This window comes from Myxocyprinus asiaticus, chromosome 18 (assembly GCF_019703515.2).
Source record: "Myxocyprinus asiaticus isolate MX2 ecotype Aquarium Trade chromosome 18, UBuf_Myxa_2, whole genome shotgun sequence".
Taxonomy (NCBI): Eukaryota; Metazoa; Chordata; class Actinopteri; order Cypriniformes; family Catostomidae; genus Myxocyprinus; species Myxocyprinus asiaticus.
This window is the reverse complement of record NC_059361.1, coordinates 39,910,024-39,937,297: the sequence shown is the minus strand read 5'-3', so window position 1 is coordinate 39,937,297 and position 27,274 is coordinate 39,910,024. Positions and strand designations below refer to the sequence as shown.

General features: G+C 42.0%; 1 protein-coding gene across 4 annotated transcripts; it reads right to left on the bottom strand.

Moving 5' to 3' along the window:
* Positions 1 to 186: 186 nt before the first annotated feature.
* On the bottom strand, positions 187 to 26,228 carry LOC127456251 (neuronal acetylcholine receptor subunit alpha-5-like). Of its 4 annotated transcripts, XM_051724649.1 has the most exons (9): positions 26,102 to 26,228; positions 25,617 to 25,752; positions 11,720 to 11,871; positions 11,338 to 11,382; positions 10,259 to 10,368; positions 3,689 to 3,866; positions 3,014 to 3,346; positions 1,903 to 2,274; positions 187 to 351 (listed from the first exon to the last, which is right to left on the bottom strand). In XM_051724649.1, the coding sequence occupies exons 2-9, from the start codon at positions 25,687 to 25,689 to the stop codon at positions 193 to 195; spliced, it is 1,422 nt and encodes a 473-aa protein (XP_051580609.1). In that variant the 5' UTR covers positions 25,690 to 25,752; positions 26,102 to 26,228; the 3' UTR covers positions 187 to 192. The 4 variants fall into 4 exon arrangements, with proteins under 4 accessions (XP_051580609.1, XP_051580612.1, XP_051580608.1 ...); XM_051724652.1 differs by lacking the exon at positions 25,617 to 25,752 and having other exon boundaries at positions 26,102 to 26,185; XM_051724648.1 differs by lacking the exon at positions 26,102 to 26,228 and having other exon boundaries at positions 25,617 to 26,039.
* Between the last annotated feature and the right edge of the window lie 1,046 nt (positions 26,229 to 27,274).

The window sequence follows — 27,274 nt, the reverse complement described above, 5'->3', positions numbered from 1 at the left end:
ATCATGCAGCATGTTACATCAGAAATTATCGCGCACAAATCCACAAGTTGCATAGATGTTTTGGAGACTACAGTTTGTCATGAAAAGCTAAAAGTCAAAACATCTTGATTATAATTGATCCATATGTCTTTTAATTGTTCTCTTCACAATTAAAAATCCTGAAATACTAAATATTGTCTACATTCAGGTGTTTTAGCTGGTACTTCCAGCATAGTTGGGAACAATGATATTGGCCCATTTATAGATGACCGGAATGAAAAGTAGAGCAGAACCGAGCACTGATACCAAGAGGAATGCCCACAGGAAAACCCGGTCCAGAACCTGGGCCACAAACTTCCAGTCCTGTACCACCTAAAGAGAAAGACAATTCTATTAGATTTTATTTGAACTCAATGCTTATTATACAACAGTTAGCTCCTTTTCTCAAATCAGATTGGTCAAGAGTGGTGATATTCAGTACAAAGCTTGATGCTTTGGTTTCCTTTGGAACTATTTTCGTTGATGGAGAAGAACTACTTATGGAATTTACTGGAATTTTTTTGTCGGAGACATGAGTTACTCTATATCATTTATTTGTCTGTAGAACTATTGTATCAAAGCAATGTCACACACAATCGTGCTTGTGGTCTAAATATCAGCAAAATTGTGATTATCTGCAGCTAAATCACAGCCGTTCTAATATTCAGAACAACAGCACTCCAGTAAAATATTGCATTCCTAAGAAGTTACAGTCTGGATGTTGGATGTAATTTGTCCTGATAATAGGTGTTAGCTTTGGTTTGATTGCTATAAATAAATACTTTATATGAACATTTTTAAATGGATGCTGGATTTGTGTGCAGGTATATACATTGATGAGCCAAAACATTATGACCACTCATAGGTGAAGCAAATAAGTTGATCATCTCCTAACAAGTCCACATGTCAAGGTCTAGGTAGTAATGGTAAGCGAACAATCAGTTCTCATAGTCAACGTGTTAAATGCAGAAGAAATGGGCAGGAGTAAAGACCCGAGAGACTTTGACAAGGGCCATATTTTTATGGCCAGACGACTGGGTCAGAGCATCTCTGAAAGGGCATGGCTTGTGTGGTGCTACCGGTGGTGGTGAGTACCTACCGACGGTGATCCAAGGGCGCCCAAGGTTCATTGATGCGCAAGGGCAACAAAGGCTATCCTGCCTGGACCGAATCGACAGAAGGTCTACTGTGGCACAAGTCACAGAAAATGTTAATGATGTTACGGGAGGAATGTGTCAAAACACAGTTTATCGCACCCTGCTGCGTATGGGGCTGTGTAGCAGCAGACCGGTCAGGGTGCCAACGATGACCCCTGTGCACCGTCGAAAGTGCCTACAATGGGCACACAAGCATCGGAACTGGACCTTGGAGCAGTGAAAGAAGGTCGCCGATGAGTCCCGTTTTCTTTTACATCACGTGGACGGCCACCTACGTGTATGTCCTTTACCTGCGAAAGTGATATCACCAGGATGCACTGTGAGAAGTCGACAAGCCAGTGGAGGCAGTGTGATGCTTTGTTCAATGTTCTGGTGGGAAACCCTGGGTCCAGCCATTCATGTGGATGTCAATTTGACACATTCCACCTACCTGAACAAGTCCGATCCACGGCGGCTCTACCTCGCAACTTATAGAACTTGAAGGATATGCTGCTAATGTCTTGGTGCCAGATACCACAGGACACCTTCAGGGACGTTGTAGAGTCCATGCATCGGTGGGTCAGCGCTGTTTTGGTGGCACGCGGAGGACCAACAGCATATTAGGCATGTGGTCACAATGTTTTGGCTCATCGGTGTATAAGCAGCTTAACTTTTTATTGGTCATATGGTCACTCTACACATAATGGATGTCTGCAAGTCTAAAGTGAGACAAAAATAGGCTTTTTACCTCTCTGACTTCATTTTCCTTCACAACATGATGAGTGATATAATGTATAGATTCCAAAGCTGCCTGTAGACTATTTTCTGCATTGAGCAGAGGAGTGTTATCCTGGCCCAAACTCTTTCCATAACCCAGCCCTGCTCTGCTGATCCTGTCTGTTTTCTGGCTCCCCACAGTGGTGGCATAGCGATCCACATGGCTGTGCATGCAGAGAAATTTAGGCAGGTGGTGCAGAAAGATGCGGCGTACCCACGGTCCCATGCTGTGATGCATAGATGAGGAACAATGGTGGATGTTGATGGCAAAGACAGTGATGACAATTGAAAGTGTCACAAAGATCATGGTGAAGACCAAATACTCTCCAATGAGAGGAATCACCTGGGAACAGAAAAAACATACATCTGAAAAAGAGCAGAGGGCTCCAAAATATAAAACAAACTTGAAAGCCTTTAGCCAGAATGTACCTTGTAGAAGGCCAATGACTGATATATACTACAGCTAACTAAATGCTTGAAAGCTCTGTGACTTTCACAACAATTTATTCTGCAGTGTGTGGCCACTTAAGCCTTAAATGTTGCCTTTAAAATGGTTAAGCATCATAAAATGTTATTTCCAAACAATTTTACTTCGTAATGTGTTGTATTTCCAACTGAAACAGGATATTCAATGAAAAAAAAGTAGGGCGGGACTTGAATTTATCCATCAGGAATTGATTGATTGTGAAAAGTAGCCTCTATTTTACAGATCGTTGGAGGGGAGGGGCCGAAAAATAATATGGTTTGGTGAAGTCAGCCAAAAAGGAAAGTCATTTGAGACAAGATATATGGGATAACATGCACCAACGAATTGTTCATAATGCAACTAACAATGTTTAACAAAATTTGTATCTAAAAAATTTGCTTCATGTGGTAACATCTAAATGAACTGTTTTCATATAATGTCAGTGTATCAACCTGAATACATTAGGTTACACCAACAAAACACATTTTGAAGGGTAAGATCAAGTAGAAATATAGTAGCTCCTTAAATTAAATGCAGCTTACCACTTTTTACAGTGCGTATTAAGGGAGTAAATTGGTCCATTTTCATTTCATGCTGACTTTCAATGCATTCTCACCTTTGAGGAAGAAGGAATTATCTCTTTTATCACCAGAAGGAAGACTGTAAGAGAGACGAGGACAGACGTACAGAGGCAGATCTTTTCCCCTCCATTTGATGGAAGATAAAACACCAGCACAGTCAGGAAAGATAGACCAATGCAGGGGATGATGAAGAAGAGTGTGTAGAAGAGAGGAAGACGGCGAATGATAAAGGAGTAGGTGATGGAGGGATAGAAAAAAGTCCCATCGGTTCTCAAGCCTCTGCTGCCAGTGGCCTTTACAATCTCCCACTCGCCGTTGTCAAAATAGTCATGTTTATCTACTTGCATGTCCTCAAGGAGAATATCCACCTTAAAATGCATATTAGTAAGTTATTATTAGAGAAACATCCACACAATTTTAATTACTTTAATGCTGCGTTCCAAAACCTAGTGAGCTGTCCTGCTGCCTACAGCAGCTTCCTTCTTAGTTAGAATCCTAACTTAAACGGAACCTTGTAAATAACCGATTTGCAACTCTGTGTCATACAAATAGAGCTTTTCACGTGAAGCACACTGAAGACTCGAGTCAAATTTTATTTCAATAGAGTATGCTGTTTGAATGTTGCTTAGCTAACAACTCAATACTCTAAGCATAAATATGCACAGGTTTTGGAACAGAGCGTAATCAGTTTGCAAAACCATAAAGCGTACGTGGGAACCATCATAGGTCCAGGAGCCAAACTTCATGGAGCAGTTCTGAAGGTCAAATGGGAAGAAAGTTACATCGATGGTACAGGCTGATTTATAGTTTGCAGGAGGAGTCCAGGAGATCGTGCCATCATACCTCACCACTGCTTTTGTCACCGTGGCCTCAAAATTACCATCTGCGCTGAGGGTGAGAATTATTCTCATTTAAAAGATGCTATATCAGGGTTGTTTTCTTAAATTAATTTTAACTTATTTTGTAACAATTTTCATTTTGCTTATTCAAAGCATTTTGTAAAAATCTGTCCTGCAGAGTGTCTGTAATTTTAATAGGAAATTTGAACATTTAAAAATTCCATAAATATTGTCCATAGATGTTTCGTAGTATATATAATTTTCATTGCTAATAGAATAAGAAACAATTTAGGGAAATAATCATTTTCTGTCCATCATCGGTTTCTTCAACCTGGTCTTATCTGGAATCAAGTTAGTATGCCTAAATGTTTGCTAAATTATTTTTACGTGGCTTGTTATACAGTACATATCATGGCAGTTTACTGGTGAAATCAACACTAGAGGCTCTTGAACAACAATTACTTTTATTCCCTTACAGTCAAATGACTAGTAAAACAGCAGATTATGGGCTCTATTTTCGTAAGCACGCAAAGCGCAATCCTATGCGCTACAACCATGCGCTATGTGTTAATTAACATTCATGAGAGTGCTAATTCTAAGTGTAATAAATAAAACAAATTCTAAAGTGGCCATTGGTGGGAGTGATTGTGCTGCTGTGGGCGTATGCGTGCAAACTGTGGGTGTATTGTATGGAAATGAAATGACGCAAATTAAATTAAATAATTAACTATTTTCCTGAGAAATAGGTTATTGCGTTAATAAAGTCGACAAATTGCGTTAATATGTATTGGTATTTTTACACCTGTTGTCACAGAGTGATGGGGATGGTGGGTGGGGGGGGTGGATCAGGGAGCATGCAAAACATGTTTTGCAGTGGCTGCTCGGCAATGTGACTTTTTTCTAATTAGGTTTACACAATTTGATATTTTGGCAATATAAACAAAACCGTACCAGGTTATATCTGAACTGCTGTTAAACTGACTGCTTGAAATGATCGGTATGGCCGGCAAAATCTGAGACAGCTAAAGGCCGCACTAAGCCTCGAGGATCTTCTGAACCAGCACCTGGTTCAGATGCTAATGAGGCCATGCTGCTCAGTATTAGCGAAATGATGGAGGAAATGTGGTCTGATATTATAAGCAACTTTGACTCCGTCGTGTTCGAATCTGTTAAGAGGGAAATAACAGCAGTTTTGGAGCCTCTTGAGAAAAGGATGGGTTCACTGGATGAGACTTTTGCGGGCCTTGAACGTGTGGCTAACAACCACAGCGACCTTTTAGAGGAGCTCCAAACCAACATCAGCACACTGGCTGCTCAGGTGGAAACCCTTTCTAAGAAGTGTGAGGGGCGGAGGAGGGGCGTTCCAGATGGAACAATATTTCTTTGGTGGGTTTGCCCGAGGGTTTCAAGGGGTCGCAACCTAACAATCTCACAGCACAGCTTCTTCAGGATTTACTGGGACTTGAGAGCAAACCAGTACTTGATCAAGCTCACCGTTCGCTACGAAAAAAGCCTGGCGAAGGAAAACCTCCTCGGCCACTTATCATCAGGTTGAATCTTTTTCGAGTCTGAAACCAAATTCTACGACATGCATGGCAATCATCAACACTTTTCTACAATGGGAAAAAAGTTTCAATCTTTCCTAACTTTGCACCGGTGGTAGCCAAGAGATGGGATGCATTCGCAGCAATAAAGAAGGAACATTGTTCTTGTCGGAATGTCAAGTTTGGGCTTCTTTGTGATTCTACGGATTATTCTACCCGATGGTGATGTGCACAGGTTTGAAGATCCTGGTTTGGCTTTGGATTTTGTGGGAAAAAACATCAAGAAATGTGGTTCTCCGAACACTGTTGTATAGTCTGTTTGGCTTTTAGTGTTATGACAATCTGTAAATTTTAGCCATAATGACTTGCTCCGTTATCACACAATTTCTGCCATTTAACTGTTAGGCTGGTGTGGTGAGTGAATGTGTTTTGTATGTTTTATTCTAATTCTGTGATGTGCAGCATTTTTTACAGCTTACGCTTGAGAGAATTGTTTGATAATTATGAATATTCGGCATATGCGGATCTAACTGTAAGTTCTATTATGATATGCCACATTATTCATTACTAGTGCTATATTTATATATCAGGTTCCTGCTTTAACTCTGTCACATTTCCTTGAACACCGAAGTAGTGGTAAGTTCTGAGTAGAACTACGAGGCGAAATTTCATGTTAATAGGGGGGTAAATGTGCGCATCTCATTTGGGGAGATGCTTCAGCCAGAGAGGGAGGAAAATTGGGTGGGATGTAAACGGGGGGTGTTTCGTTCATAAGTTTGTCATGTTCTGTTTTCAGTTTGATATGTTGTGTTAGCAGCTGTCTAAAATACTTGCTCATGTTGTTACATTATACTCCATGCCTTAACAACATTATGTTTCATGTCTTAACTCATGCCTCAGTCTAAATCGTCATTACGGTCTAACAGGGGTGATATAAAATTTGTCAGTTTAATGGTAATGGGCTTAATAATCCTATAAAATGCAGCAAAGTGTTAGCGTAAACAAAAATCCAGATGCTTCCGCCTCTATGCTATGGGAAACCCTGAAAGCTTATGTTAGAGGGGAAATAATCTCTTATTCTGGGGTATGAAACAAAGTTATGGACGGAAAAGCTATCTGCATTGTCCCAGCGCATATCTCAGCTTGATAATTTGTATGTCACTTCCCCATCCCCAGATATACACAAAGAGCGTGTGTCCTTACAATCTGAGTTTGATATTCTTATGACACAGCGTACTACTGGACCTTTGCTTCGAACTAGGTCTACCTACTTTGAACATGGTGATAAAGCGAGTAAATTGCTGGCATACCAGCTGCGCCAGGAGGCATCTTCCCATCAAATCCCTCAGATCCGAACATATTTAGGTAACATAACAGACCCAATAAAAATTAATAATGTTTTTAAAGAATTTTATAGGTCTTTGTATTCATCTGAACAAACTTCTACCTCTCCCAACTTTGACAGTTTTTTTAATAATTTAGATATCCCCTCTATTGAACAATCAGTTGCGGAGGAATTAGAGCAGCCAATTACTATTGAAGATCTCAATACTTCGGTTTCTTCTTTACAGAGTGGGAAATTTCCAGGGCCAGACGGATATCCGGTTGAGTTTTATAAAGTGTTTTGGCAAAAATTGGCCTCTCTGTTAATTGATATTTTTAATTCATCATTTGAAAATGGCCAACTTCTGCAGACTCTTAATCAGGCTTCTATTTCCTTCTTTTGAAAAAAAGGCAAAGACCCACTTGATTGCACCTCGTTTCGGCCGATAAGTTTGCTGAATGTCGACTTCAAGTTACTATCAAAACTTCTGGCTTTACGACTCGAACGTATTCTTCTGATTATTATATCACCAGATCAAACAGGATTTATTCGAAATTGCCATTCGTTTCCCAGTCTTAGGCAGCTTTTTAGTACAATTTACAATCCCACTCTCACTAATTCGTAGGAAGGCCTGATTTCTATGGATGCTGAGAAAGCTTTTGACAGAGTGGAGTGGAATTATTTAAGCTTGGTTTTGGGGGAAAATTTATTTCTTGGGTTAAGTTGCTTTATTCTTCTCCACAAGCCTCAGTCAGAACAAACAATGTATATTGCTCTATGAGACAAGGATATCCCTTAAGTCCTCTTTTATTTGCAATAGCCATTGAAATGGCGATTCCTAATCTTAAAATGTATTATTGGGCTGCCAACATTAGAGTTTTGAAGTATTGGCTTCAATTTAAAATTATTATCTTTCGAACCTCCTCCCACATGGCTCACTATAGAAGCAAATTCCACTAAACCTGTTTCTTTAAATGCCTTAGTACACTCTCCTATTTTGTCATCGACTTCCCCCTATACTAAGAATGTGATTGACCTCTCTTAAAATCTGGACTCGATTTAAGCATTATTTTGGGCTTCAGTCATATTCTATCCACGCTCCATTAGCTGCCAATCATGTATTTCTTCCCTCCCTTGCAGATAGTGCCTTTTTAACTTGGTCTAGTTTGGGCATCAACACATTTCAAGACTTATATATCAATGACACTTTTGCATCTTTTCAACAGCTCACTGACAATTTTTTTTTAGATATTTACAAGTTCGCAGCTTTGCCCGTGCAACATTCCAAGATTTCCCTTATCCACCTAATGATGTGCCTCTTAATAGATTTCTGATACCAGTTCACACATTGAAGGGTATAATCTCAGATATTTATAACAAAATGAATCTTCATTAGATTCTATTAGGGCCTATAGCAGGGAGATTTGGAGGAGCTAACAAGCGAGCTTTGGGAGGAAATCCTTAGTAAGGTACATAAATCATCTATTTGTGCCAGGCATGCCCTCATCCAGTGTAAATTGTACACCACACTTATTACACTAACGCTGGATTGGCAAAAATGTATGAGGGTGTTTCTCTGGAATACGATAGATGTCACCAAACCCCTGCAAACCTGATCCATATGTTTTGGTCTTAACCTTCTTTATATGAATATTCGACAAAGATTTTTAAAACGATGTCACACATTACTGGGAAGAGAATTGAACCAAATGCTCTCACTGCGTTGTTTGGAATTTGTCCCTCTGTACCCTCCCTTTCTATTCTTAAGAGGGATGCTATTGCTTTTGTCTCCCTTTTGGCTAGGAGGTTAATATTGATCAATTGGAAATCAAAAATCCTCCCCACACACTCTTGCTGCTTAACCAACATTCTTTATTTCCTTAAATTAGAAAAGATTAGGCTTTCCATCAGGAGCAGTTCATACAAATTCAGGAAATTATGGGGTCCATTCTTCAAGTACATTTGTGAGATTAACTTTCAGTTTGGTTCTTACTAGGAAATCCAAGATGGGCTTGGGAGGTAATGATTACTGTATGCGTTGATTGTGGCATGAGAGATATGATGGCTTATTGGATGTGTTGTTGCATTTCTTTCTGACTGCTGTTTTTGTGTTTTTTTTTTTTGTTTGTTTGTTTGTTTTGTTTTTTTTATTGATTTGTATCTTACCCAACTGTGTTTATCTATGCTTTGTTGTTGTGAAACCTTTTTTTGTGGTTAAAACCAATAAACAAACCTGTGGAGAAAGAAGTTGGAGAGAGTAAAATGTTTGGATTTGATATGATTTTTTTTGACTACTTTGTTATATTGATTATATTTTCTTTTCGTTTGAAGTACAATTTGAATTTAGAAGTATTTTTGGTTGAGTTTTTTCTTGTTTTAATAAATGAATTTAATTTTTCATAATCAAAATCGGCCAGCAGAAGTGAAGTGCGTGCCAATACAATTACTGGTAATACTAGCCATGATTTGTGTGTCAGTAGATAAAAATTATTAATAAAACTTACATTCTTTATAATTTAATGGAGTCTACATACATATCCTACACCACATTTTCCATGCGTATAAAAGGAGCGTGTCCCATTTAACAAGGATGCACAAAATAATGTAAATCCATAATTTTATTCTTCTAATTCATTGTATACAGTCCATTTATATTACCAACTTCTTATGAATGTGCTGTCTTTGTCTAAATCATTGGTGCTTGAGGGAATGGACTATATAATAGAACGCAGACGCTGCAATAACCAGAGAAGACCTTCTGAATTAAATTGCACTTGAATGGATTTGTGCCTCACGCGCGCAATTTCGCCAAACCCACTTGCGCCTAGATTTAGCGCATGCTTGAACAAAAATACCAAAACTTCATGGCCATGCCCATTGACTTATGGTATAGTGCTGCGCTTAGCCCTAGCACTCTTAAAATAGGGCCCTATAAGTTCATAAACACTTTTTGCCCTGCACAATGCTATCTTATTACATCTAATCACTTTTACTATAGCGCATGACTCGTAAAGCAATACAATCTAACATTTGCATTACATAATCAACTACATTTACAAGCTTGTTCAAATGTTATAAAATTGTGCGGTAGCTTAACTGATATCGCATTGCACTTGCAACACAAAAGACCGGGGTATGGGTCCTGAAGAGCATGTGAGCCAAAAGTTACATAGAAGCACCACAAAATGACGTGGTGCTTAGCAACTGAGTTTTTCATGTCACATTTGCTTAGTAAGAAGGTTGGTTTTGTTTATTTAAAACTCGATAGAGCATTAACCTTCAAAACATCACCTGTTTTTCTTCTCATACATTTGCTTTAATGACACTATCGGTTAGATATACGTTTAAGGGTTAAGGTAAGGAGGTCGGTTTTGTTGATTTAAAACTCGATAGAGCAAATTTAACTAGCTCTTAGCACCACACAGTGGACATTTCACCTCGGAACTGCCGCGATACCTGTAATGGACCACGTTATGTCGTTTCACAAAAATGTCGCCACAGTCACATACTTTTCGTGAGATCAGGCTGGGTTTTCTTTGACTCATACGGTAGGCATTGAGTGGCACCACATACTTGTCATAGAGCACAATGTCAGGAATCCAGATGGAGTCTGAGGGGACTCTGATGGAGGTGATGCCCAAATAATGAACTGGATTCCACTGGAGCTTCATGTCTTTCCACTCCTGAGTGCAGAGAAAAATACCTTTATCTGCAGAGGTGATCCCCATACAAAGGATCACTATCATTATGAAAGCAGTGTGTAAGGGGTGGATGGGTCATTTATAAATGTATAGTGTTTATGGAGGCTATTTTAGGGGACCATATTACAATAATACCCCAGTTAATTAATGCCTTGCTTAAACCATTATAAAACTGCAGACAAGATGAAGGTATAATAGTAAGAATTAGTTTTCTCTCACATACACTCTTTAGTTTTCCCTTCTTTAGTTTTAGTTTTACAAATTAGTTTTTTGTCAAATACACTCACTGAGCAGTTTATTAAGAACATCTGTACACCTACTTATTAATGCAATTATCTAATCAGCCAATCATGTGGCAGCAGTGCAATGCATAAAATCATGCAGATACTTGTCATGAGCTTCAACCATCAGAATGAGGAAAAATGTGATCTTAGTTATTTAGACCGTGGCATGATTGTTGGTGCCAGACAGGCTGGTTTGAGTATTTCTGTAACTGCTGAGGGATTTTCACGCACAACAGTATCTAGAGTTCACTCAGAATGGTGCCAAAAACAAAGAACATCCAGTGAGCAGCAGTTATGTATACGGAAACACCATGTTCATGAGAGAGGTCAATGCAGAATGGCCAGGGCAGCATTTCCCAAAAGCATCATAAGCTAAAGTAGATCGTAGAAACCATTTGAGCCAATGGTCTCGATCAACTTAAGCTTGCGATGGTTTTGGGAAATGCAGCCTAGACTGGTTCGAGCTGACAGAAAGGCTACGGTTAGATAACCACTCTGTACAATTGTAGTGAGCAGAATAGCATCTCAGAATGCACAACATGTCGAACCTTGAGGCGAATGGGCTACAACAGCAGAAGACCACGTCTAGCAATTTATTAGGACCATAGTGTTCCTAATAAAGTGCTCAGAGAGTGTAAATTGTATTATTAGAAATATTCTGCTTTACCTGTTTCATCCACACATTGGTGGTCATCAGCTGGTTCTTCTCATCCTAACAGACGAAACACCAGATGTTATCAACATGATATCAAGATGAAATTTTGTTTATAGTCAGTTCTCAGATTAAGGAAACTCATAAAGTAGCAACCTGATGTACTTTACTGTTAAATATGTTTTTTGAGCTATTAAAACAGCCTTGGGGTCTCTTGGACTACAAACAGAAAATGAGGGTTAACTATAAATGTGGCATTTTTTAACTACTTTGACAACATAAAATGTGTATTTTCCTAAATGCACTGTGTATTATTTAAAAATTAAAATTTATTGTATTGTAAGATTATTCCAGGGTGGTGATAATGAAACACTGTTTCTTGTTCACTTGTGCTCACCACATCAACCAGCTGAGAAATAGCCAGTCCAAATTTCACCTGCACTGTTCCGTTCAGATCCTCCACTGGTCTCACCCATTTCTGGTAGTTGCTGAAGAGATATTTAAAAAGCTTGTCCTCTGTCTTGGCATAGGAAGACAGCACAGGAGGCCCTTATACAAAAGAAAATCTTCATGTTAATTGGTCTCAGTTTCAACCAGGAGGGGTTGGGGCACTAAACAACATTAATTAGATGGCAACATTCCCAGACACAATGACAGGTTTGTAGAAGGTGTGATACTTCAGTTGACACTGTCAGTGAGCATATTGCTCTTACAGTGAACATCTCGCCCATAATCATTGGTTTTCTAACAGTCATGCACCTGCCGCATTGACAAATTCAGAGCAACAGATTTTTGGAAAATTTGAAAAGGGTTGTATCATACTTCCTCCTTATTACCTCACCGTGTCTGCCTGTAAATAGTAGATGTTCAGTCTGACGTCAGTAAGTTGTGGAAGTTCAGAATGAACCGTTTTTTAAGCTTAGTTTCAGTAATAAGTATGTTTGGACAGCGGATGAAGTTTCGGGTTTTGAAAGTTGCATTATGTTTCCATAGTAGCCTACACCATGCAACAAAACATTGCCTTAAATTTAAACCTGCCATAAAATGACTTTTGTTTCAATGTGCAGAACTCTAATGAAGCTCATTTGATGTTGTTTGGTTTGGTCTCCAGCAGCTGCTGTTATCATTCTGACATCCTGTGTAATCAGATTTGCCTCTGCATCTGAGTCACAAGGGGAAACACACGTTTGCTAAATGTTCATAATGTTCATTTTTGCAGGGCCAGATAGAGTTCATGAATTGAGATTTATGAATCTCAGGGTGTGAAATTGGTTTAGCTGATCTGGATTGTGTTTGTTAGCATCACTGGTGGGCGGGATGTTCTTCAAAGCGAAATGTCGCCCCCTGTGTCTTTGCAGCCCTACTGCACTCTATAGCCAGGCTATTTTTTAATAAAAAGTAGAATTCCTGGGCTATTTTGATTATTTATAATCTGCTTCCAGTATCATCTGTTCATGATTGTATTTAATGTATTTCACTGGAATATGCTGAGGTAAAATAGAAAATGGACGAAAAACATTGTTCCCTATCTGTCACTCACTCGACGTTGTGTCAATGTAGTGACACTAGGGGTCACTCTTGGGAGCTCGAAACACCTCTGGTCTTTGATAAAGGGCCAATGAAAATTGGCGAGTGGTATTTGCATACCACTCCCATGGACATACGGGTATAAAAGGAACTGGTATGCAACCACACATTCAGATTTTCTCTTCGGAACCGAATGGTCGATACTCACTGAGCTGAATTCCCACGGCTGTTCATTCACCTCTGCTGGATCTGACGGCGCATTTCAGTGGCTTCTCCCCCCTCTGCAGTGGTGCACTGCAGAGAATGCCCCTGGGCGCTTCGGCAGAAATAAAAGAGTATATTCTAAAAAAAAGAGTATATTTCTCTAAAAGAGCGGCACACACGGAACGTCTTTTTAAAGATGCCTTTCAGTTGGTGTGTTATTCCTGGTTGTGCTCGTTATCTCTCGCCTTCTGACGGCCACGATCACTGTCTTTCGTGTCTGGGCGCTGCTCACATGGAGACAGCGTTCATGGATGAGTCATGTACTCATTGCGAGAACATGTCCATGGCAGCGATGCAGTCGCGGCTTGCCTTCGTAAGAAAGCAAGCCTCCCCAGAGGCTCCCCGCCTCGGTCCTTCTACCCATGGGTATGAGGCCAGTGTGGCTAGCACTGGGGGCGATTTGGGGACCCCAGTGGGACCACCTCTGCCAGGTATCCCCCATGGACCTCCCATTCCCCAGCACGCTCATCTGCCCCGATCGGGCTTCCGGATGAGTCCGCCGGCTCGTCTCACGGTGAGTTCGACCTCTTATTCGGAGCCCGCGAAGGTGATGAGTTCTCGAGCACAGCATCGGAGAGCGGGCTCGTCCAGTTGGACACAGAAGCCTCAGCTGGGCTCCTCCCTTCGGGTGCGGTCACCCAGTCACAGGCTGACGTGGAGATGACAGACATGCTTTCCCAGGCAGCCGCGAGCATCGGGCTAGAGTGGAACCCTCCGCTCTCCCCTGAACCCTCGTGGCTCGAAGATTGGTTCCTGGGCTTGTGGCACCGCTCACAGCCATGCCCCGCCCCAGTTCCTTTCTTCCCAGAAGTGCACGAGGAGCTGACAGGGTCGTGGGGGGTACCTTTTACTGCCCGGTCCCGATCTTTCAGCTTCCCCGCCCTCACTACCCTCGATGGTGAACACATCTTAACCCTCAGGGGTCGACGGACGCGCCGGCGCGTCCTGCTGGATTTTTTCTTCATAACAGTGGAAACAACATAACAGCGGAAATTGGGCATACAGATAAGTGTAAGACATCATTAGAGACTATAAAGGGTCTACTTTTATTTGTGTACACTCACAATAACAACAAAACCTTGTGTTTTTGTAAAATAAAGAAAATAAATAGGGTGCGCTTTCAGCCGTCTCTGTCTCTGCAAGCATCTCTGAAACACGTCAGAGAAATGAACTGAAACTCCGCGAAAACTTATCAAACATGAAACATGTGTCTAAAGAAAGCTTAAAATGTCTACTTTTAAATAAAACAATTCTAATTTAAAACAAATATTCTCCTGCAATGTAATCTGTATGAAACAAAGTGATGTACAGTTTCTCCTGGCTCAGCTAATTATCGCTAATTTGATCACACCCACCAGTAGAGCGCGCTATTCATACGGTAATGTGCTGAAGTGATCAATGCAAATGGTAAACGCTCCCAACAATGCCTTAAAAAGTTCATACACTTTTCTGCGCGTTTGGAAGATGGCATGCTACACAGATGAGGAAGCTCCTGGATAGTGACGAAAAGTTCACATTTTCCTCAGAAGAAAAGCGGGAATCTGATGAGGAACGTTTGCATTTTGAAGAGCGACTTGATCCAGCTTGCAAATATCTTTTCGGGTGTAACTGTGTAAAATGTGCTGTAAATGTTAGAAAATCAGCATATTAGAATGATTTCTGAAGGATCATGTGACACTGAAGACCGCAGTAATGATGCTGAAAATTCAGCTTTGATCACAGGAATAAATTGTATTTTACAATATATTCAAACAGAAAAAAGTTATTTTAAATTGTAAAAATATTTCACAATATCACTGTTTTTGCTGTATTTTGGATCAAAAAAATTCAGCCTTGGTGAGCAGAAGAGACTTCTTTTAAAAACATTAAAAAATCTTACAGATCTAAAACTTTTAAATGGTAGTGCAGGTCTAAAGTTTTTAAGAAAAGTCTTTATGTAAAGAAAATGTATAGTCAGATTATTATTTAACTTGATTTTGTGAATAAGCTACAAACAATACTTTCAATCATTAAGTCTCCTCAGATTCATTATCTCTTAGGGGAGGGGTCTTTGTCTCCTCAGATGTGAATCACATCAATATTCATGATCATCCACGCCTCCTCGCATATGGCCTTTCTAACACTAAAAGTGTCTTACAAAAGTTAAATGACTATATTGTTTTGTATGAATGAGTGATCAGGATGGTTTTCACATCATTGTTGTAGCAAAAACTCTAGGCTACAAGATCCAGTTCTCAAAAGTCTTGTGAACAAATGTTTAGTATGTGTTATATGACCTTTTTTCAGTGACTTAAAATTTTTGTTTTTTCAAAAACCATGCATAAACATTATTTTCTCAAAAATAAAAACATGTACATACATGTTATTCACATATTATTGTATCCCAGTTTGTGCTGAATACAGTGTTATCAGACTTTAGCCATTAATATGTTTTTAAGCAACTGAAAAAAGCACAAATGTCAAGGCATGTCAAAACTTCTCCAGGGCCCAAAACACCCTCAGACCCCAGAAGGTTAATACCAGGTGGAAATGCGGTCTGAGACTCAAGGGAAAGATTTGATCCAGATGTCAGATTATATCTCATTTTACCTATTAAAAGTGTGGTAAGACCTAAATAGCATATATTGATTGATCTAGTTTGTGCTTGTTATTTAACTCTATATTTATACATTGATTGGATTTTGCAATTTTATTTCCACCTTTGAATTCTCAGTTTTCTTAGCTATAAATCTGATGCCCTTCGGCTGGCCAGTCCACACCCAGCTGCAGACGATAATCCAGTTTCAGCTGGTTTGTCCATGAATCAATATCTGTGGTTCTCATCCAACTCATTCAATATGAGGCTGATTAGAAAATATATTACTCCTGAGGTCGCATTGTCACACCAAACCTGTACTCACTCATAAATGGATAATCAGTGTTTGACCATGACTTTTTAAAAGGCTCTGGACCACCCCGACATAATTTGATTCCTGATCTAAGCTCTGCTTATAGGTAGCTGAGCTTCAAACCACACTATTATATTTTCATCACCTTTAGTCTTATAATAGAGTAATCTGGCATATGGCACTAAAGATTTTTGTTGAACCTTTTGTTGATTTTGGTTTTGCTTGCAGTGTATTACAATGTGTAGTTTGCACGTTTCAATCTATACAGTATGTGTTGTCTTCTTGGGAGAACAGTGCAAGCAAATATAGCAGTGTCCTAATTATAAATGCATTATTACATTACATAAGAAACTATTTATTACAAAATTATTTGTAATATTATTCTATTATTATTAAATTAAAGGTGCTGTAACTGATTTCAGACATTTCGATAACTTTCACCATTTTGCTAACTTAAACCATATGTCTTCTCTCAAAAACCCTGCCCTCCAAAGAGCTAACCCAATGCCTGACTCTTGTTCAGTGTTTACAGAGCCTGAAAGGGCTCTAATGGCAGTCTAAGGGCTGTCATAGAATGGATTCACAGTTTTTGGTATACCAGCCACTTTGACAAGAAGCTCTATTCTTTATAAACAACAATGGCCTCTTGTTTAAGTAACATGTATGCCCACTTACAAGACCAGGGAAAAACGTCACGGTTACTTGTGTAACCTCCGTTCCCTGATGGAGGGAATGAGACGTTGTGTCGATGTAGTGACAATAGGGGTCACTCTTGGGAGCCCGAGACACCTCTGGTCTTTGATAAAAGGCCAATGAAAATTGGCGAGTGGTATTTGCATGCCACTCCCCCGGACATACGGGTATAAAAGGAGCTGGTATGCAACCACTCATTCAGGTTTTAGGCTGAGGAGCTGATATAAGGTTCGGACATTTCAGCGGGTAGTTCAGCGTTGTGGCAGGAGGGACACAACGTCTCGTTCCCTCCATCAGGGAATGGAGGTTACACCAGTAACCATGACGTTCCCTATCTGTCACTCACTCGACGTTGTGTCGATGTAGTGACACTAGGGGTCCCTATACGAAACGCCACAATTGGCTGAACTGTGTTACGTGAACTGGTGGTGTGTGGTGGGCAGACTACTGTGTGCCTCATAGCCAGCACACCAGGTTGACACGTAACCTCCCCCAACATAGTTATGAGTGTCAAACGGCCCTTTCTGGGGACAAGTTGACTACCCAAAAGATAGAGACAGGCTTAACCCAGTCGTGGCCTCTTTTCCCCCTCTTTTTTCCACTCCCTAAAAAAGAAGAAGGATTATCTGACTGTGCCGCCAGGTCTAGTCGGGGGGTGTCCCTCCCAAGGGGAAGACACCGCGGAGACCACACCTCGCCCAAAGAGAGGGGGGATATTTAAGTGGAAAAATACATCACATGGTCTTTCCAACCATGTGGAGAGTCTTCAAGGTAGATTCTGCCCAATGGGGGAGGAGTTACTACAAACATGGAGACTGGGGCAGAGGGGCTCTGCCCAAGGAAGACGCAGTTTGCCAACAGGGAAACGAACTAGCGGAAGATATATATTGCGTGGGGTTAGCCTTACAGGGAACCACCACATGCAGAGCACCTACCCCAGAACAGGACTCTTAATTAGCACGTGTACTGGGCCTGCAGCGAGTCTCTCCGAAATCTCGACTGCCACAGGGCTCGGAGGAAGTCAACCAGGGAATGAAGTTTGTGAACACTACTGGGAATTAATGGCGCACGTCTTCAGCTCCAAGGGAGGTGGAAGGTGCTATGTGCAAGCGATACACCCGGCCAGCTATCCTGGGCTTATCCGCTTGTGTTGCGTGCCACTACCTGGGATGAAACCAGTTCCACCTGGAGGTTGTAGAACCTTGCAAAGGTGTTGGGTGTTGCCCAGCCCGCTGCTCTGCAAATGTCTGTTAGAGAGGCACCTCTGGCCAGGGCCCAGGAAGCCGCTACACCTCTGGTAGAATGGGCTCGTAGCCCTACCAGGGGCGGCATGTCCTGGGTGAGATATGCCATAGTTATGGCGTCAATGAGTCAGTGGGCGATCCTCTGCTTGGAGACAGCGCTTCCTTTCCGCTGTGCACCAAATCAGACAAAGAGCTGTTCAGAGATTCTAAAGCTCTGCATGCAATCCATATAGATGCGTAAAGCACACATTAACGACAGGGCTGGGTCTGCCTCCTCCTGGGGCAGTGCTTGCAGGTTCACCACCTGGTCCCTAAAAAGGGGTGGTGGGAACCTTAGGCACATAGCCCGGTCAGGGTCTCAGGATCACGTGAGAGTATCCCGGACTGAACTCCAGGCACGTTTCGCTAACAGAGAACGCTTGCCGGTCACCTACCCTCTTGATGGATGTGAGCGCAGTCAGGAGGACAGTCTTCAAGGAGAGTGCCTTATGCTCGGCTGACTGCAAAGGCTCAAAGGGGGCTCTCTGTAGACCCTGAAGAACTACAGAGAGGTCCCATGAGGGAACAAGGCGCGGTCTGGAAGGATTCAGCCTCCTGGCGCCTCTTAGGAACCTGATGATCAGGTTGTGCTTCCCTAAGGACGCCAGAGGGTGCCCCGTCCCTGAGAGAGAAGGTCCTTCCTCAGGGGAATTCGCCAGGGGGGAGATGTCGCGAGGAGCGTGAGGTCCGAGAACCACGTCTGGGTGGGCCAGTAGGGTGCTACCAGGATGACCTGCTCCTCATCCTCCCTGACCTTGCACAGGGTCTGTGCAAGCAGGCTCACTGGGGGAAACGCATATTTGCCAGCTGTGTGCCAGCGCATCTGTGCCAAGGGGAAACTCGGTGAGGGCGTACCAGAGCGGGCAGTGGGAGGATTCTTGGGAGGCGAACAGGTCCACCTGTGCTCGTCCGAAACGACTCCAAATCAGCTGGACCACCTGAGGGTGGAGTCTCCGCTCTCCCCTGAGGGTAGCCTGCCATGACAGCACGTCCGCTGTAGTGTTGAGGTTGCCTGGGATGTGAGTGGCTCGCAGCGACTTGAAGTGCTGCTGACTCCAGAGGAGGAGACTGCGAGCGAGTTGTGACATACAACGAGAGCGCAGACTGCCTTGGCGGTTGACATATGCTACCGTTGCCGTGCTGTCTGTCCAAACTAACACGTGCTTGCCCTGGATCAACGGCCGGAACCTCCGCAGGGCGAGCAGAATTGTCAACAACTCGAGGCAGTTGATGTGCCAATGCAGTGGTGGGCCTGTCCAGAGGCCGGCAGCTGTGTGCCCATTGCACACAGCGCCCCAGCCCATTTTGGAGGCATCTGTCGCGACCACGATGCACCTGGAGACCAGTTCTAAAGAAACACATGCTCGTAGAAATGACAGGTCGGTCCAAGGGCTGAAAAGATGGTGACAGACCGGCGTGATGGCCAAACGATGTGTCCCGTGGCGCCATGCCCATCTCTGGACTCGAGTCTGGAGACAGTGCTTAAGCGGCCTTAAATGCATCAACCCGAGCGGGGTGACCACTGCCGAGGATGCCATATGCCCCAGGAGCCTCTGAAAAAGTTTCAGTGGAACCGCTGTTCACTGTTTGAACGCCTTCAAACAGGCCAGCACCGACTGGGCGCATCCAACTCCAATCCGAGAAAAGAGATGCTCTGAACCAGGAGGAGATTGCTCTTTTCCCAGTTGACCTGAAGCCCTAGTCGGCTGAGGTGTGAGAGCACCAGGTCCCTGTGTGCGCACAACATGTCTTGAGAGTGAGCTAGGATTAGCCAGTCGTCAAGATAGTTGGGAATGCGAATGCCCACCTCCCTTAACGGGGCAAGGGCAGCCTCTGCGATCTTCGTAAAGATGCGAGGAGACAGGGACAGGCCGAAAGGAAGGACTTTGTACTGATACACCTGACCCTCGAATGCGAACCGCAGGAAGGGTCTGTGTCAAGGAAGGATCGAGACGTGGAAGTACGCATCCTTCAGGTCTACCGCCGCGAACCAATCTTGATGCCGGATGCTCACCAGAATGCGTTTTTGCATCAGCATCTAGAACGGGAGTCTGCGGCGGGGCGGAGCTTGAGGTGCCACACCACGTTATGGCCGTGCTGAGTCTAGGGACATCGAAGCACTTCCCTGGCTCCTTAGGGACAACGTGAACCTACAGGCCTTGCACGGCAGCTTAGGGCATCCGCGCCAGGTGGCGGTGCTCTGTGGGCATAGGTGCACCGCGAGCACCTTATCCACCAGGGGAATCGCTGTATAGCCCCTGGCCGCCCTGCCATCGAGGGTAGTGAGTGCGGGGAACTGCGGAGTCGGGGCCGGGCAGTAAAAGGTGCCTCCCACGACTTCGTCAGCTCCTCATGCACTTCCGGGAAGAATGGCACTGGAGCGGGGCGTGGCTGCTTTGAGCGGGGCTGTGAGCCCAGAAACTATTCATCAAGTCGAGAGGGTTCAGGGGAGAGCGGAGGGTTCCACTCTAACCCGATGCTCGCGGCCGCCCGGGAAAGCATGTCCATCATTTCGGCATCGGCCTGTGACTGGCAATTGTCCCTGAAGGGGGAAGCCCAGCTGAGGCTTCTGCGTCTGACTGGACAAGCCCGCTCTCCGATGCTGTGCTCGAGAGCTCATCATCTTCATGGGCTCCGAGCAAGAAGCCAGACACGCCATGAGACGAGCCGGCGAACTCATCCGGAAGCCCGATTGTGGCAGACGAGCGTGCTGGGCAATGGGAGGTCCGCGGGGGGATACCCGGTGGAGACAATCCCATTGGGGTCCCCAAATCACCCCCAGTGCTAGCCGCGCTGGCCTCATACCCGTAGGTAGAAGGACCGAGGCGGGGAGCCGCTGGGGTCAACGTTGCCATGGTCATGTTCTCGCAGTGAGAACATGAACCATTCACAAATGCTGCCTCCATGTTGGTCGCGCCCAGACACGAAAGACAGCGATCATGACCATCCGAAGTTGAGAGATAACGACCGCAACCAGGAATAACACACAATCAGAAAGGTATCTTTAAAAAGACGCGTCTTTAAAAAGACGTTCCGTGTGTGCGCTCTTTTAGAGAAATATATACTCTTTTAGAGGGGAAAAAAGCTCTTTCAGAAAATATACTCTCTAGTTTTTCCCAGGGGCGTTCTCTGCAGTGCACCAGTGAAGAGAAGGGAGAAGCCGCTGAAATGCACCATCAGATCCAGCAGAGGTGAATGAACGGTAGTATTCAGCTCAATGAGCATGACCGTTCGGCTCCTAAGAGAAAATCTGAATGAGTGGTGGCATACCAGCTCCTTTTATACCCGTATGTCCGGGGGATTGGCATGCAAATACCACTCGCCAATTTTCATTGGCCTTTTATCAAAGACCAGAGGTGTCTCGGGCTCCCAAGAGTGACCCCTAGTGTCACTACATCGACACAACATCGAGTGAGTGACAGATAGGGAACAAATGTATGTACTATATAAAGTCTGGCATCAACTTCCCATAATTTTATTATATAACATAAATATCTTTCTTTTATTTCTGTATGAGAGAGAAATGTAGTCTTATTTACCCCTCTATATGAGAGAGAGAGAGAGAGAGAGAGAGAGAGAGAGAGAGAGAGAGAGAGATGTTGGAAAGAATAATTGGGTAAAGAAAGAGAGGGAGAGGGATAGAAATTGGATAATTGGTTGAATCCCTGGAAAACATGTCCAGGTCACATTATTATATTATATTATATTATATTATTTATAAAGGCTATGTTAGCACCATTAAGATTTTTTTTATATTATATTCATAACAATTAAGCACATTTTACTAAATGTCAGATAATAATATAAAAGGTATTACTAGAGAAAAAAAGATCTGACTTGTATTTTCTTGATATAATTAATTATAAAATATAATGGTAACAGTATATAAGGGCTAGAAATAGCATTTTAGCTTAGCATACAGCTAAATGTTCATATGACAGTTTACACAAGGTTAACTGTTTCTGCTACTCCAAACCCCACAGAGTGTACACAACATCTTTTTCTGATCGTATGTGGATTCTGTTGGTAGAATGAGGCAGAAAATATATTATTTGTAGCTTTCTAAAGGATGCTAAAGCCTACATCGGTTAGCATTTCTCATATAAACCATCCTTTATTCTTTTAAAAATACCCAGAACACATTGACAAACCATATATTGTTGTAATCGTGTATTTATTGGTTTCATGTTTCATCTGTCAAAGTGTTTCTGTTTTCTGTTAAGCTGTAGAAACATGTTGTAGTTCCTCTATTAGCCATGATGTCAGTTTGTCATGGAACCCAGAAGGCTAATGCACCATGGGTTACCCTGGGAATTTCCTTTAGGTTTTTATAATGGTGTTTTTTTTTATTATTATTATTATTTATGAGTCAAATAAACTGTCTGTGGTAAACATTAGATACTAGGACATTTTGTCCTACAACATAAATTATACACAGATATGCCCTGTTTAAAAAAAAAAATGTTGCTAACAAGTTGCTAAACAAGGACTACAACTACCACAAGCATGTGAGTGTACAGTGGCAAGAAAAAAATATGTGAACCCTTTGGAATTAGCTGCATTTATTTACAGTATGCATTTGTCTTAAAATCTGGTTTGATCTTCAAATATGTTACAATAATGACTAAACACAAACTTTTAACTAATAACACAGAAATTATTGTATTGTTCTTGTTCATATTAAAAACATCATTCAAACATCCACAGTGTAGGTAGGAAAAAGTATGTGAACCCCTAGGCTGATGACGTCAACAAAAGCTAATTAGAGTCAGGAGCTGGAAAACCTGGTATCCAATAAATTAATTGAGATTGGAGGTGTGGGATATAGCTAATTTGATTTATAAAAATCACTAAAAATTTTTGATTTTTGCTATTCACAAGAAGCATCTGCTGACGTTGACCATGCCTCACAAAAAACAAAAAACAAAAAAAAAAAAAGAGATCTCTGAAGGCCTATGATCAAGAATTTATGCTTTGCATAAAGCTGGAAAGGGTTACAAAGTTATCTCAAAGAGCTTAGATTTTCATCTGTCCACAGTTAGACAAATTGTCTGTGCTAGCAGCCATATCATCCTGCAGCTCTTGCCTGGTTGGCCACTATAGCTAAGCAGGGTTGAGCCAGTACCTGGATGGGAGACCTCCTGGGGAAAACTAAGGTTGCTTCTGGAAGAGATGTTATGGAGGCCAGCAAGGGGTGCTCACCCTGTGGTCTGTGTGGGTCCTAATGCCCCAGTATAAAAGACATTTGCACTCAGCCAGAGCTTACATAAAAAAAAAAAAAAAAAACAATACTGAGAGCAGTAGAGAAATGCACATATACTGTATAAACTGTGAGTCCATATAAAGTACAGTATAATTCAGTATTGCCTATGGCAGGCAAATGCACAAAAGAAAATAAATTTGCGACAGTGTTTTGAATAGTAGACTAGTTGGTGCAGAACAAGTACATGACTCGTGGACTAAAATCAGTTGTAAGTCTACATTATACTGTAAAAAGGCACCGTCTTTCGGACGAGACGTTAAACCGAGGTCCTGACTCTCTGTGGTCATTAAAAATCCCAGGACACTTCTCGTAAAGAGTAGGGGTGTAACCCTGGTGTCCTGGCCAAATTTCCCCCATTGGCCCTTCTCAGTCATGGCCTCCTAATAATCTCCATCCATTAATTGGCTCTATAACTCTACTCTCTCCTCTTCACCAATAGCTGGTGTGTGGTGAGGGTACTGGCGCACTATGGCTGCCATTGCATCATCCAGGTGGATGCTGCACACTGGTGGTGGATGCTGCACACTGGTGGTGGATGATGAGATACCCCCATACTATTTAAAGCACTTTGAGTGCCTAGAAAAGTGCTATAAAAATGTAAGTAATTATTATTATTATTATTATTATCATTATTATAAATGGAGTCTATAAATTAGTACTGTGGCTACTCTCCCTAGAAGTGGCCGTCCAGCCAAGATGCCTCAAAGGATGCTCAAAGAGGTAAAAAAGAACCCTAGAGTGACCGCTAAAGACTTGAAGGAATCAGTGGAACTGGTTAACATCTCTGTTCATGAGTCTACTATACGGAAAACATTAAACAAGCATGGTGTTCATGGCAGGACACCACAAAGAAAGCTGCTTATTTCAAACAAAAACATTGCTGCGTGCCTGAAGTTTTCTAAAGACCACCTTGACACTCCACAACGCTACTGGGAAAATGTTTAGTGGACTGATGAAGCTAAGGTTGAATTGTTTGGGAAGAACACACAGCACTATGTATGGTGTAAAAAGGACACCACATACCAACATGAAAACTTCATCCCAACGGTGAAGTATGGTGGAGGGAGCATCATGATTTGGGGCTGCTTTGCTGCTTTTTGGCTTGGACCACTTGCCATCAACAAGGGAAAAATTAATTTCCAAGTTTATAAAGATATCCTACAGGATAATGTCAGGGTGGCTGTGCCCCAGCTGAAGCTCAGTAGAAGTTGGGTGATGCAGCAGGACAATGACCGTAAACATCGAAGTAAATCCAATACAGAATTGCTTAAAAAAAGAAAATTCATCTTTTGGAGTGACCCAGTCAGAGCCCAGAATTTAACCCAACAGAGATGCTGTGGAATGACCTCAAGAGAGCCATTCACACCAGACATCCTAAGAATATGGCTGAGCTGAAGCAGTTCTGTAAGGAAGAATGATTCAAAATTCCTTCTTAATGTTGTGTGGGTCTAGTACACATCTACCGGAAATGCTTGGTTGAGGATATTGCTGCCAAAGGAGGATCTACCAGTTATTAAATCCAAGGGTTCACTTACTTTTTACAAAGCACTGTGAATGTTTAATGGGATGTGTTCAATAAAGAAATAAAAGATTATTATTGTTTGTGTGTTGTTAGCTTAAGAACATTGTGTTTTATCTATACATTTTTTGATGAAGATGAGATCACATTTATGACCAATTAATGCAGAAAACCAGCTAAATCTGAAGGATTCACATACTTCTTGCCACTGTATATGCCTGACGAAATGGAAAACAGTACTAGTTCTTATCTAGCAACTTATTACAACATACTTTTTTTTTTTTTAATCATTGTGGCTTCAGAACTCACATTTGGGGTATGACTGTGTATAATAAATTAGAATAAGAATCAGAATGAGCTTTATTGCCAAGTATGCTTACACATACAAGGAATTTGTCTTGGTGACAGAAGCTTCCAGTGCACAAACAATACAGCAACAAGTGAATAGATAATATAAGTATATATAGAAATACACAATTAGACTATATGTATATATATGTACAATTATTATATTATTATAAAAACCCATAGGAAAATCCAGAAGGAACTATTGATCGAAAATGCTAATTTTCTTCTGGATTTTTGGACTACAACCTGAACAGCTTTAATAAGATCCTACGGGACATTCCTCAATGACATCATATCCCCTTTTTCACTTATAACAGTGTGAAAGCGCCCTCTGTCATGTATTTACTCCCCAAGCTCTGATAATGTAAGAAGGCAAAGTAATGAATAGTCCTAAAACAGGCTTCATTTTCTTTCAAAATGTCGTTGACTCTGACATGTTCTTGACAGGTTCCGAGAGATTCAATCTCAAAGGTTGGATGAGGCAATGAGCCAATGTCAGACAGACTCACCTACAGAGGAGCAGAGGACAGAACAGCAGGCTAGCAGCAGGAGAGAGGTGACTGGGCTGTGAGCTGTTAGCATGATACCATCAGAAGTAGCAAAGACACACAGAAGTCTTGCAAGCAGCCAGATGCAAGCCTGCACCTTATTATGCACAAATATAGTCAGATCTATTATTGAACACTTGCAAGCACATTGACAATTAAATGCGAAACATGTATGCAGTGAAAACAATGCAAATGCAACTGCACGTTGCATCTTTTGCATCTTACATGAATGACCATAAATACATATTCACTCACATGCATCCCATAATATGTACAAATCTATAGTAATACTACCATGTTTTATGATGCACATGTGAATGCACCTTTATATGAACAAAGACATAATTTCTCTATCTACCTGTCTGTTGAGATTAAACATACATTCATCAGTCTGCAAATATATAGTCTCTCTCTCTCTCTTTCCCTGTCATTCTTTTTTTCCTTACCTAATTATGAATTGGAAGAGAGCAGAATCTTCAGAAATGTTCTTTTCCATGTGGTTATCGTGTGTGCATGCCAACCAGCATGTGTGCGGCTGCTTACACACATTCACTCTCTCTTGCTCCTCCTCCACCTTCTCCAGAAAAGCAGCCCTGCCCCCCTCCTTGCATTTTCCCGCACAGAAGAAAGAGCCAATCACACTCATGGATCCTCCATTATCTGTAAAGTCTGCCCCCTCTTGCTCAAACACTCATATGAACCTCCCTTGTTACACAAGTGACCATGTTACATTTGCACACACTGAGGTTCAGAAGGGTACGCTGAATCTTAACACAGCTTTAAGGGAAAAATGGAGAAGGATATAGCTGCAGGCAAAGCTCCAAAAAGGGGCAGGAGCTCCAAACCGCCAACAAAGATATAGGGAGCACCTAACCTAACCATTTCCCTACCCTTAACCCTTTTGGAGTTGGCTCAACCCCCTTTTGGAGTAACCCTAGCCAGTTTTGGAGTAACCCCACCCTCTTTTTTGGAGATTCCGCCCCACATTTCTGTTTTTGGAGATCTGTGGCCTGCAGCTATATCTACATGGAAAAAAGTCTCACAGAATAAGGTGTGTACTGTGCCCAAAAAAAGTATTTGACCTTTAAACCACACTTTGTTTGAAAGTCACTGCATTAGATAGCAAAATATCAACCAACAGGCATACATTTTAAAGAAAAAAAGGGGTGGTCACACCAAGCTTTGAGCATGCTAATTGTTTTCGGACATCGCAATGGGCCAGGATATGATTTCACGTGGGAGAGCTTTTGGTTTTAGTAAATAACACTTCACAAATTACAAAAAAAATATTATAACAAATTCAAAATCTACCATCTTCTCACTTTCCAGCAGCAATAAAAACACACAGCTTTGAAATATGTATCCTTTGAATTGAGCCAAGATGTCAGTGTGTGATGTTTCGATCTTCAATTGGTCACGCGTCCTCTTGTCATGCAGATTCGCAGTTCAGAGTTCACCAAACTTGAACTTGGGTACGCAGCAACAACTCACTTTCGGTACCACTTACATTCAAAAACACTTCACGCTTCGGCCACTGGGGGCAGTGCTTTGAATTTTGGTAAGCACAGACCAAGTTTAGCTGAAGAAATGTCAGCCTAATGTTTTAGAATTCACTGTTG

Bases quoted from the DNA above. Each gene is read 5' to 3' on its own strand.
- LOC127456251 (XM_051724648.1), bottom strand. From the start codon at position 25,875: ATGCAAAAGATGCAACGTGCAGTTGCATTTGCATTGTTTTCACTGCAT. The intron at 11,383-11,719 runs GTGAGCACAAGT...TTCGTCTGTTAG, and splicing joins TTTCTCAGCTGGTTGATGTG to GATGAGAAGAACCAGCTGAT. The intron at 3,867-10,258 runs GTATGTGGTGCC...TCTCACCCTCAG, and splicing joins GACATTGTGCTCTATGACAA to CGCAGATGGTAATTTTGAGG.